The 12,945-nt window shown below is 41.5% G+C and overlaps 1 protein-coding gene across 1 annotated transcript in view; it reads left to right on the forward strand.

Annotated features, from left to right (window-relative positions):
* MUC5AC (mucin 5AC, oligomeric mucus/gel-forming) overlaps window positions 1-12,945 on the forward strand; it is a 61,752-nt gene that overhangs the window by 21,599 nt on the left and 27,208 nt on the right. Inside the window, exons 18-30 of the mRNA XM_083428543.1 lie at window positions 1,476-1,728; window positions 2,631-2,683; window positions 3,073-3,173; window positions 3,793-3,944; window positions 4,060-4,198; window positions 4,305-4,418; window positions 4,979-5,161; window positions 6,672-6,911; window positions 7,535-7,691; window positions 8,620-8,748; window positions 10,061-10,211; window positions 11,901-11,947; window positions 12,049-12,276. Of these exons, the coding sequence (XP_083284669.1) occupies window positions 1,476-1,728; window positions 2,631-2,683; window positions 3,073-3,173; window positions 3,793-3,944; window positions 4,060-4,198; window positions 4,305-4,418; window positions 4,979-5,161; window positions 6,672-6,911; window positions 7,535-7,691; window positions 8,620-8,748; window positions 10,061-10,211; window positions 11,901-11,947; window positions 12,049-12,276 (1,947 nt within the window). The remainder of the gene's footprint in view (window positions 1-1,475; window positions 1,729-2,630; window positions 2,684-3,072; window positions 3,174-3,792; window positions 3,945-4,059; window positions 4,199-4,304; window positions 4,419-4,978; window positions 5,162-6,671; window positions 6,912-7,534; window positions 7,692-8,619; window positions 8,749-10,060; window positions 10,212-11,900; window positions 11,948-12,048; window positions 12,277-12,945) is intronic.

Raw genomic sequence — 12,945 nt, forward strand, 5'->3', positions numbered from 1 at the left:
CATTTTTGGATTTTTTTCAGTGTCGCTGAATTATTTTGCAAGTTTTCTTAGCAGTAAGTCTCAATGAAATTAATGGAGCTTACTTTTAAGTATCCAACATGGTGCTAAGTGAATCTCTGTCAGCGCAAGATGGAAAGTTCTTCTCTTTTCTCCCTCCGCCCTGCCTGGACACCCCTTAAATGTGTTCTTGGAGTTCCCCCAACCCTCAAGAACAGGTTTGGGGAGGGTGCAGGGTGCATAATACATAATGTAACAATGCATATTATAACTGATTCTTTTTTAAAAAGAAGAAAGAAACCCAAATGTTTTAAAAATATACTGCAGTTGTTTAGAACACCACTTCATTTTTGTGACTTTATTTTTGATGCATCTGCTTCAGCCACTGCATCTCTCAAATAAAATGAGCTGCTAGAGAGAAACATCTACTCATCTGTAGATGTGTGGCTTTTTCTATAGAAATTCAACTGCTGCCTGCTAGTAAGTGGCAAAGAAGGCAGGTTTTTTTTTTGTTGGCTGCCATTTTGAATTTCCCCAACTGCACATCAGAACAAGGCCACCTGGTTCAATTTGCTCCCTCTCAAGATAATTTTGATCCCCTCCACAGCCTGAAATACTGATGAATCAAAACAACTCATTTCAAGGAGGTGGTTTTTATGTGGACCCGATCTTTGCCAGTTAGTAGCAGCTGTAGTTTCAAAATTATCCTGGACAAGATTTTGAAGGAATTTGAAGCATCTATGCTTTGTTTGTGTGACACCCCCAAAGTGGTGCCAGTAGTTTCCTGAAAGTCTTAATCTGGTGAGCAGATACAGATGAGGCTTACGGGAGCTGCAGAAAGTTCAGAAGGAAATAAAGTTATTGTTTGCCATGGGGAGGCAAATCACAACCAAAAAACCTTACAGTCTTATGTGAATAATGGAGCATGTGCTAGTTTCTCTCTCTAGTTACACCAAAGAATTCTTGACAGCACTGGATTAGAAATTAGGAGTAAAAGACATATTTTTTTTGGAAAAGATAGAAAAACACACAAACTATCAAATGAGTAGTTTTCAAAGCTGTGACTTAAAGATGAATCTGGAATCACATAGCTTGATTCAAAGGCCAATAAATTACATGGATTAGTCACGTTTTGAACAGGCTCCTTTTCATAAACCCATACAAGATAGTAACTTCCCTTCTGCAAGTTAAATTTAATTCAAGGCACCCAAGCAATCGTTCATACAGTCTTTATGCACAAAGCAGCATACGTCACTGTACCCAGAACATCCCATCACACCTGGATGGTGAGGCAGACATCCTAAGCTTCTCCAGCCTCTGGGACTAGAGCCCAGCATCTAGATATACAGATATGCATCTAAACACACACAGCCAATGTTTTTGAGTATACATTGTACCCTGCGACGTCTAGTAATTTATAGCCACTGTAGCCCTTTGATAACCTCTGGAACAACTTCTTTTCTTTTCCCTCTCTCAAGCCAAATACCAAATGTGTCCCAAAACCCTGGTTTACCGTTACAACATTACTTCCTGCCAACCCACCTGCCGATCTCTGAGTGAGCCTGATGTCACTTGCAACATTAAGTTTACCTCTGTGGATGGATGCACCTGCGAAGAAGGGATGTATATGGATGAGAGTGGCAAATGTGTACCTGCTACCAGCTGCCCCTGCTACTACAAAGGGACTCCTCTACTGTCTGGAGAAGTTATCCATGAAAATGGTGTCATATGGTAAGTGATGGTTTGAAATAAGCATTGTTATGAGGTGATGGGAATAGCCAAAATTTCCTTCCATAGAACCATGCTTCTAAGCTGCCCTTAATTATGATTTTTTAAATTTTGTTTTTTGGAAGATTCAGTCAATTTAATTTTGTAATGTCTGGTGCTTAGATATTAGGTGCCTTTGTGACACATTTCTAAATGCCCCAAAGTTTCTTATTTATGTGAGAAAAATATAGGAGCCCAGCTGGATCAGACCAAAGGCCTGCCTAGTCCAACATCTTATTCTCATAATGGCCAACCAGAAGCCTGTGCAAAGCTCACAAGCAACTTATGAATGCAATAGCAACCCAGCTCATGCTCATTAGCAACATTATTCAGAGGCAATATTGGAGGCAATATAAAGACATCATGACTAGTAGCTGTGGGTGGCCTTGTCCTCCATTAATTTGTCTAATCCTCTTGTAATGCCTTCCAAGTTGTGAACCATCACTATGTTATCTGGTAATTAATTCCATAGTTTAACTATGCTTTGTGCTTCCGTTTGTCTATCCTATATCTCCCACCATTAAACTATCACATCTGTTAAAAACAGGCTTTCTAGTAATGGCTGGTGGAGGGTGAGGGTGAGGAGAGAACTTGAGACTGGCAACAGCACCATAGGTGCCCTGTGGATCTCTGAGGTCTGTCCACTCCTGATAAAAATGCCCAGTCCAGATCCACCAAGGAGGAATTCTTAAAGCATTTTAACAGGCTATTTTAAGGGAAACATTTTCCTTTTGGCCACAAGGTGACAATTCAGCATTCCACACCGTGAAGGATTTGTTGTTGCTGTCCTTTAGCCAGGCAAGAACAACTGCTCTTCATGAAACTGGTTCAATTTTTAAGTAAGAAACATTCTTCATCTCTTGCAGCACTTGCACACAGGGAAAGCTTCATTGCATTGGAGAAGTGAAACCACAACCAGGTAAGCCAAATCACAGAAAAAGATAATAGTAGTTCCAGAGACCTTGTAAAACTGAAATATTCAATTGGACTTTGAGTACTCTGTAGATTGGCTGAAAATATCCCATAGCTTCCCTCCAATGTACAGATGTGAGGAGTTGTTTTCCAACCTTGAGTGATGCAAGTTCCTATTATCTGCTAAGAACCATAGCCAAGATAGCCACCAGCCTCTGTCTTAAAATTGGGAGTGAAAATATAATGTTGTCGTCGTACAAAGACTTTTATGTGTGTTTTTAAGTGAGGTGTTGATAATGGTGTGCCCTGAACTAGTTTTCATGACATACACTCACTGTTATGGTGGCTAATGTCTAATTTCAAGCTGAGATTTCATCTAGCTCTCCTTTCTATCAGAATGTTTTGCTCCCATGGTCTACTTTGACTGCACTAATGCCACAGTAGGAGCCACTGGAGCCGAGTGTCAGAAGAGCTGTCAGACCCTTGACATGGAATGCGTAAGTGTGACTACATTGTAACCATTTCTTATCTAAATTACCTGTTTAACTTATGTATTACATTGTTCCCATGATGATTGCAGTTATCACTTCTTTCCTGAATTTATGAAACTGTCAGCACCGCTCAGCATTCATCATGGTCTCCTGTTACAAAATAGGAGTCATGCTGATGGGTGATCAGAGGCAATGACGAAAGCTAGCCTACAGAACCCATCAGAAGGTACTTCAGTGGTAGAGACAGGGAGGCGCAGGGCATGGTAAACCAGTTTAACCACCATGTTATGACTTGTGAATCACTCTTACACCCAACATTATTTTTAAATCAAGGGACACCCAACATTTTTTAAAAAATCAAGGGTATCAATATACCAATTCACAATCTAGTGATTTATAATAGCATTCTCTCAAAGAGTTCAAGAAAAGTTCTCCACACCTAAACTCCTCTGAAAAAGTAAACTTGAAGCAGTTTTGCATAGCTTGCTAATTAATTGACTCTTCATTGGTAACGCACCACTGGAGACAGATACTGATTTCACTCTGTCTAGTATCTTAGACACTTTTGTTTCTCACCTATTGATTTGTCAAGTAACATCTTTTGCTGCCTTATCTTCTGTTACAGTACAGCACACAGTGCGTCTCTGGCTGCATGTGTCCCAAGGAGTTGGTGGCCGATGGCCAAGGTGGGTGTGTAGCTGCTGAAGAGTGTCCATGCATTCACAATGAAGCCACATACAAGCCAGGGGACAGCATCAAGGTGAAATGTAATACTTGGTACGTATAGCCTGTTATAAGCTGAACTAAAAGTATTGAACTCTTCCATCTAAATGGGGGGGGGGTCAAACAAACCCCGCCACTGTGGAATTTAACCATATTTCTGTCTGTGCAGTACATGTAAGAACAGAAAGTGGGAGTGCTCCACTGAACCCTGCCTGGCAACATGCTCTGTTTATGGAGATGGTCATTACATCACTTTTGATGGCAAACGCTATAGCTTCAGTGGAGACTGTGAATACACACTGGTCCAGGTATAATACTTTTCTCCCCAAGCACTTGCTTTTTTGAAATGCAGAGTCTTTAGTCTTGATATGGCAAGCTGTGTTCATGAACACCATATAACCCTCTTCTCCACAGGATCATTGCGGTAAAAACAATTCAAATGCAGGGACTTTCAGAGTGATCACGGAGAACATCCCCTGTGGCACCACTGGGACAACCTGCTCAAAAGCCATTAAAGTCTTCATGGGGGTAAGTAGGTTCACGCAAGATGAACACAAAATATGACTTGTACACCTGGACAGAACTGGGTTATATTAAATCTACAAATGGGGAAATCATGGAGTGCAAAGTAACTAAGCTGTAAAGGTAGGTAGCCGTGTTGGTCTGATGTAGTCGAAATAAAAAAAATAAAAAATTGTCCAGTAGCACCTTAGAGTCCAACTAAGTTTGTTCTGGGTATATGCTTTTGTGTGCATGCACACTTCTTCAGATACACTGAAACAGAAGACTCTTATATATAGTGGGAAGGTGGGGTGGGGGTTTTTTAGAAGGGTAGTAGGAGATGGGTGATTGACTCGATGGGTATGGTAAACCTGTTGACACTGTTAACGACTGGAATTAGTCCTACAGGAAAAAGCAAAGGATAGTATACAGATGACCAAAAATAGCTTTAGCATGTGTAATGAGACAAGAATCCAATATCTCTATTCAGACCAGGTCTCTCCATAGTTTTCAGTTTAGTAATAAGTTGTAATTACTTGAAAGAGAAGTTGCTGAATTACAACTTATTGTTGCTTTTCATCTTTCAGAACTATGAGCTGATACTCGCTGATGAAAAATTTACAGTGGTACAGAGGCTTTCTGGTGGAGGTGAAGTGCCATTCAAGGTCCGCTACATGGGAATCTACATGGTGATTGACACCACAGCTGGACTGGTCCTGTTGTGGGACAAGAAAACCAGTATCTTCATCAAACTCAATGACGAATTTAAGGTATGCTGAGGATGCCAGATCAGATTATATAGGGGTGTGTGTAATGAAAGAGAAGTGCTACAACATTCTTCCAGGAAATTCTGTAAAGGACAAACATTAAGAGCTAATGTTAGCATTTAAATATTCCAGTCAGTTGATTTATCAGATGAATCCCCTTACTTGACCTCTTCATAGTCAGTTTAACATAGGTTCTTTGTCTGTATGAAGAACTGTTGATAGTAATGAGAAACTGGTCACATTAAAAACAAAGTACAAGACAATGTACTAACTTCATATTATGATGAAGTATGACTCCAGAAATTGATTATTCTTTATGTGATCTCATGGTGGGATTCCCATGGGCAGCTGGATGGCCCTTGTGAGAAAAGAATGCTAGACTATATCAGCCAGATCAAGAATGGCTCTCTTTACATTCTAGCTATCATTTCTATCGCAGAACTATTTTTTCTTGCATGATCAATGTGCACAGGACTGGTTACAGGACAGTGATAGACAACATGGTGCCTGACATCATCCCTGACCATTGCCCATGCTGCCTGGGGTTGATGGGAGTTGTAGTTCAACAACATCTTAAGGGCACCGTGTTGGTTACCACTGTGATAGTATAGTATAGTAAAGGTTCGTTTGTTTTTTCATAATAATGCAGCAAAATATATGCTGTGATTGTCAATATCCGAAATATGGTTAGCGTTGACATTCACATTCATATGTAAATGCTGGCCATCCCAAATTGGACAAGCACAACATCCGGATAGTGATGGAAACTGCCCTTCCTCTGGTCATCAAATTGATCATTTGATACACAGGAAAGTGAGTGGTAATAATTCCCTTGTGTGCCTGTGTATGAGAGAGAGAATGTGCAGTGGCTGCATCTACTTTTGGTCCCATCCATCACTGCAATGCAGCCTTAGGAGGGTTGACCAAGGGTGAATGAATCAAACCCAAGGAGATTACCACCTCTGCTCTCAAGGACTCCCTAATGATGCAGAAACAAATCACTCAAGTTTCTGTTTTTTTATTTGTAATTATGGTAAGCAGAATCTGATTCCCTTCACTTTTCACAAAATAACTATATATCATTATTTTTTAAAGAATCTTTTTGAATGAAATTATTTTTAAAAAAATGTGATTGAGAGTGGGTGGGGAATCAGCCTATGCCATTTTTTCTGCTAAAAAAAAGCAACTGTTGGAGCAATTGTTCTCGTAGAAGCCTAAAATATAACTTTTAATATACTTTATATGTTATGAGGCTATGCTTAAATAGGTGTGCTAATTTGGTGGACTGCATGTGTTTGATGTGTACATAGGGTCTCTGAGCACATGAAATTATCAGTTCATGTAATGGGGACAGTCATGTACATGCTGTCAGCTTCCTCTGCAGAAATTAACTAAAAAGTATGACAGTCACTATAAATAACCAAAGTATTATTCCGTTTTGAAAATGCAGGGTCTCTAATCCCAGGAAAATAAATTTTCCACTCCTCATTAACTTGTGCTTGTCTCTCTGCAGGGTCAAGTTTGTGGCCTCTGTGGAAACTATGATGGCAATGACATAAACGACTTCACCACCAGGAGCCAGTCTGTTGTAGGAGATGTACTGGAGTTTGGTAACAGCTGGAAGGTGTCTCCCACTTGCCCAGATGCCCCGGGCAGCAGAGATCCTTGTTCTACAAACCCATATAGGAGTTCTTGGGCCCAGAAGCAATGTAGCATCATTAACAGCAAAGTGTTTGCTTCCTGCCACTCTCAGGTATGGGCAAATGCATTTTTAAAAGAATGTATAGGACACTTGAACAGCTCCAAGCTTAAGACTTGATGTGCCTGCTCTTGGGACAGGCTATACCAACCACTGCATAAGAGCAACATAAAAAATGTGTTGTCATTCTGTCAGCTAATAATTCAGATAAGAAAAAGTTAAATGTGAGCCCCACATTGGTTAGGTTCCCCAGCACAGTAAATGCCTGATATTAACACATTTAATAGATAATTAATGTTTAGGGGGTTGCCAACCAATTTTACGTTTTCCTCAGTGGATGCATAAAAATACCCTTTGCTTCAATGACAAATTACTTCCTTGACAATTACTAATGGTAGATGATACATAACCTTTTCACGTCTGCTTGACGTTTCGGAAGCATTCATGTTTATTATTAACAACAAATAGCCTCTGCATGCCATTCTGTTGCTATAACAAAATGTGCAACTTGAAAATAAAAACAATGACTGATGTCACAAATTTTCCATGCTGACTTTGTTGGAGAAACGAGAACTGTAATTGGGAAAAAAAACAACAGAAAATGCACCCTCCCTCTCCGACCATGGCCTGCTAAGACTGAACCACAAATCAAGCCATGTGTATTCCTTCTCTAACAGGTTGAACCAACTAAATATTATGAAGCCTGCATCTCTGATGCCTGTGCTTGTGACACTGGGGGAGACTGTGAATGCTTCTGTACTGCTGTAGCCGCCTATGCTCAGGCGTGCAATGAAGCTGGCAGTTGCATTTCTTGGAGAACTCCAAACATCTGCCGTGAGTACTGCCCATTCCTTTTAAAGTAATAGCAAAAAGATAGATTAGTGAGAACAAGGAGTAGGCTAATGTTTCTGTATTTGTAGCACCATATATGGTATGTGGTAGGATGTCATGCAGTAGGTTGGAGCATTGCTGAACATTTGCATATTTTTGTAATCCAATTTCTGCATTCATTTTGAATGCAGTGACGCGATCACAACATGATTCCTGCTTGTCAAATTCATATCAAGAACATTTGAATTTATCCTAACTTTGCAGGAGCTAAATGTCTTCAGAATATGCTAAATCTCAGCATATCCCCTCCTTACTGTCCAATTCCCCTCCTTACTGTCTCCCGTGCTGTCAGTCCATAGCTGCCTGTGACCATGAGGTCAAGGAAAATAGGAAGACTTTCCCTGGAACAAGTACTGCTGCTGCTACTAGCTGCCTGCCTTGTTATTCATTAAATTTATATACCACCCTTCATCCTAAGATCACAGGGTGGTTTACAGTACAAAAATGCAGAATACATAACATAATAACAAAAGAAAACCCACCAGTAACCCGTTTAGAAGACCATAGATCTTTCATATTTTGGCGGAGGAAGTGTAGCCATTCACCAGGCCCAGCATTCACCACCCAATCCTACCTGTGACCCACCCAATATCTCTGATCCTACCTCCTACCAGCTGGGGAGAAGATGTAGCAGGAGGGTAACTGGGTCTGTTCCTGACATCCCTGCTCACAAAATTCATTTGATGGTGTTCCTGACTGGTGTAGTGAATAATGACACTAGAAACACAAGCAACTAATATTGCTTACCAGATCACTGAACATAGAAATGAGAAATGACTGGCATACAGTGCAAGGATAGGTATTGAGTGCTATGAAATTAATGCATTTTACTTGAAAGTAACATTTAAAAAACCCTTTCCTCCTTTTGCAGCTCTGTTCTGTGATTACTATAATCCAAAAGAGGAGTGTGAGTGGCACTACCAGCCTTGTGGCTCTCCTTGTATGAAGACTTGCAGAAACCCAAGTGGAAAATGCCTCCATGAGTTACAAGGCTTAGAAGGTACAAGGATTGTGGACCTTACCCTTGATCTACAAATGATGATTACAGGAAACTTAAAAGCTTCATTTTATATTAATTGTTATAAAAACTGTGGTTGCCCAAAACAAAATGCTTGATGCTTTGTGAATATGGGAAGTTTGGTTTAGGGAAAGGGAAGTTACTGTTTTGTCCCAGTCAAGGGGACAGGATCTAGCCCAGTGGAGGCATGTCCTACACAGAAAATTCAAGGTCACATACTGCTGGTCCCTATCTGGGATCCAGAAGCAAAGCCAGATCAAGCAGAGATTGGGTTTCAGCCGGGCAAGGTCAGATTCTGATGATTGGGGTTAGGCAAAGTAAAACACAGATCAGGTTCCACTGAGGTCATTCCAGCAAAGTAGAGAGTAGGTCCAGATAAACAGAGTCAAGTAAAGCAGAGGTTGGGGTCCAAAAAGGCAGATGAGCAAATAAACATAGTAGTAAAACCCTAGTTAGCTCCAAGTGAAATCTAGGCTGGACTGTTGTTCCAGCACCCAACTATCCTGGACTGAGCCTTAAGTAGGATTGCTGCTTTGATTGGGAAGCTAACTTCTTCTCTGATGCATAGAGCCCTTACAGTTAGAGGTTCAGCCACTAGGTGCCATTCACTTTGGAAGCTTGGGGGAGACCAAGGTTAAGTTCTTGCCTCTAAGCTGGAGACCAGAGTTCGAGGAAGACAAGGCAACTTCTTCAAGGTGGAGAGGTGCAGGCATCATGTGCTCCTTTGATGCTAGAACACCCAAGGAGGCAGGAATGTCTAAAGCGGGTTCTGAGGTCAATCTTCCTTTTGGTCAAGAGATTCCCTCTGCCTCCATGGCCTCTTCCTGAGCCCCAGTCTTGCTAAATGACAGTTGCTTGACTTTTCTTTACCATAAACTTCACTGACAATCTGTGGAAGGGTTATGGTATAAATGCAGAACAACCTACTTCAGGACTCACAAAGTTTCCACTCACAGAATCCTCTGCTGGACCAAAGAGCTTCTGCTAGTGGGGATACACAGTTGGATTCAAGCCAGTGTGACAATTAGTCTGAGTTTATGGATTAACATATGGCTTATAATTGTGAGATCAAGATATGGCAGGGATGGGCGGCCTGTGGCTCTCCAGATGTTGTTGAACTACAGTTCCCAGCATTGGCCATGCTGGCTATGACTAATGGGAGCTTGAGTCCAACAATGCATGGAGGCCAAAGGTTCCTCATCCCTGGTTTATGGTGTGACAGCACCATACACAAAATCAGCTTAAAGGCTAACATTTGTGCAGGGTATGGTAAAAACTCTCTTTCTTACCACAGGCTGCTATCCAAAGTGTCCAGCTGATAAGCCCTATTTTGATGAAGATGAGATGCAGTGTGTTGATCTTCCAGCGTGTGGCTGCTTTGATGGCAAAGGAAACCACTATAAACCAGGAGAAAAAATGCCTTCACAAAAGAGCTGTGAATCATGGTAATGCTTGTCTTTCAAATGATGAGAATGAGAATGTGAATGTAAAATTGTTTAAAGTTGTGGCAGAGGCATAGCATGCTCTATTTCATACTGCAGAAACAGGTTTGAGAAGGCAAAGTTTGGAAATGTTCTCCTTAGGATTAATCTGCTCCAGCATGTCTTACTACATTATAATAAGGGTTCCATTCTTCTCTCCTGCCCACCTCTTTTTTAACTTCTACTGCGGTAGAAAGAAAGTTTGCCTGAAGGCTCTAGTGAAATTACTACTGCTCTTTTCTTCACTTTCACTCAGCTAATTTGTTTCTCCTCTTCTGTAGGTTCTGGAGAGGATTCTCTGCTATCCTATGTGCTGTGCTTCTTCCTTTTATATAGGGACAGATTCTGATATTTAGGGCTGTGTACACACCATACATTGAAAGCACATTCCCAACCCCAATGATTCCTGGGATCTGCAGTTTGTTAAGTGTGCTGGGAATTTTAGTTCTGGGGGTAAACTACAGTTCCCAAGATTCTTTCAGGGGGAGATTTGCTTTAAATGTTTGTTATGTACACAGCCATTGTCCATGCTGATTAGTAGAATGAATAACCAACCAAATCAGCTTTAGGAATGACCGTTCCCCACATTAAGTAAGCCCTTTGTGTGGTCGCGCGCAGCCCCCTGGACCCTATGCGGCACCATTAGCACAGGCTTGGCTTCGCCTTCTCCAGGTGGGATACCTGGAGGTCTCTGCCTACCAGTTGCCCAATTCTGTCTGGGGAGGCGTTGCCAAGGTGATCAGGCCAGGTAGGGGGAGGGACCACCTGCCCACACAATAGGGGGAGGACCTTACCTGGGAATCATCACTTAGCCCCACCTTCTAAACAACAGCCATTATACCAATTGTGGGGGAAAGGGGGTATCTGCTTTTACAAAAAGAAAATTAGAGTTAATCATTGGATGTTCCCTGTGGAACCAAAAAGATAAATGATTCAATTTTAATTCCATTTACTTTGAAGTGCAGTCCATTTATTTCAATGGAACTTCCTTCCAACAGCAAGTAAGATGCAGTCTTTCACACACTCACCTGGAAAACGGAAAATGGAAGCTCTACTGCCGGGGTGGCCAACTCCCGAGAGACCGTGATCTACTCTCAGAGAAAGAAACCGGCAGTGATCTACCCCCTTTTGGGGGGGGGGGGTTTCTAGTCTATGTTTTTGAGCTTTTTTAGGGAGGAGGAACGCTTTCTTTAGGGGAGCTTCTTTGGGGGGAGCCCGTGATCTGACAGTGATCTACCACAGCCATTCAGAGATCTAGCAGTCGATCACAATCTACTACTGGATGTCATGGAATTTAGTTCTGAGTAAATGAGTAAAACCAATTAGAGTCAAAGCCTAAAATTGCTTTCTCAATCCAAGTGTAGTAGTTTATTCAGAATTTCACCTCCATAGACATTCTTTTATACTGGTTGTATATGCTTAACCCCTGAGGGCACACTCCATAATAATAATAATAATAATAATAATAATAATAATAATAATTTATTATTTATACCCCGCCCATCTGGCTGGGCGTCCCCAGCCACTCTGGGCGGCTTCCATTGTCTCTTGAGGCAGACGGATGCCAACAACTAATATAAGGAGGGCTGTTAGTGTCTTCTTTGCTCACTAAAGAAAATTAACTACCTTCAAATGTGTTTTCTTTCCTTTCAGCTATTGTTCCATGGCTGGCAAACCAGAGTGTCGATACGATGAACTTGGTATGTTCTCAGTGCTAAGTTTTAATATGAATTGTGAGTGATTTGGAACAGCCTTTTACATTTTAAGAAGTTTAATGCTGACAATTTCTTTTGAATGACAGAATGCCACTGCATCTATGAAGAGAAGATTATCAAGCCGGGGGCTGTCATCTACAACACAACAGATGGCATTGGAGGGTGCATCACTGCGATTTGCAGTAAGAATGGAACAATAGAGAGGAATATCTTCCCATGCACAACAACACCCACCACGACCACCACCACCACTGCACCAACCACTACCGTCTTTAACTTTTCCAGTACCTCTTCACCAGCAACCACTACTGCAGGTAAAAACTCTGATGATAGTGCAATCGTTTGGTTCACTCCCTCCCCACCCTGTTCAGTGAAACCCATCTCCAGCACATTGGAATTAGTAGATTGTAGTAAAGTATAAATTTCAAGAGCATTACCCTGCAACGTTTTCTGTGGAGTTCCGTAGTTTCTTTACCACCTTTTGCATAGCTGTGTGGTACATTGCTATGGCGGAGACATAGTACTGCCTCCTGGAATGGTAGTCCTGGAATGGTACTGCATGGGCGTTTTTTACCCTTAGCATTTTCTGAGCTGGTGGAAATGAATACCAGCCATTCCAATCAATCTAGGAAGGGATGGGTGTTTTCTGGGAAGCCCGGATGAGAGGGCTACCTCTCCAGCTCCAGCAATGCAAAATATGACCTGTGCCTCTGTAGTTTAAATCTTTCAATGAAATGTGTAAGTATGTTTTAGAAAACAATAAGCATTCTTTACTGGTGTGAAGAACTACTTGTAAGTAAATGTATATAGGGTACCTTTAAGTAAGCCAATAAGCTGTGGTCCCTCCTGTGATGTGTTTCCAATCTCCCAAAGAGCTGAGGAGAAAAATGGAGGTGCTTCACTCCAGGTTCTCCTTGACTAATTTCTGGGCAACCCTGTTTATTCATAGTGCTCCCACCCATCTCATATGTGCTTCATTCAGT

The sequence above is a fragment of the Podarcis tiliguerta genome, assembly GCF_965153285.1.
Source record: "Podarcis tiliguerta genome assembly, chromosome: 1".
Classification (NCBI taxonomy): Eukaryota; Metazoa; Chordata; class Lepidosauria; order Squamata; family Lacertidae; genus Podarcis; species Podarcis tiliguerta.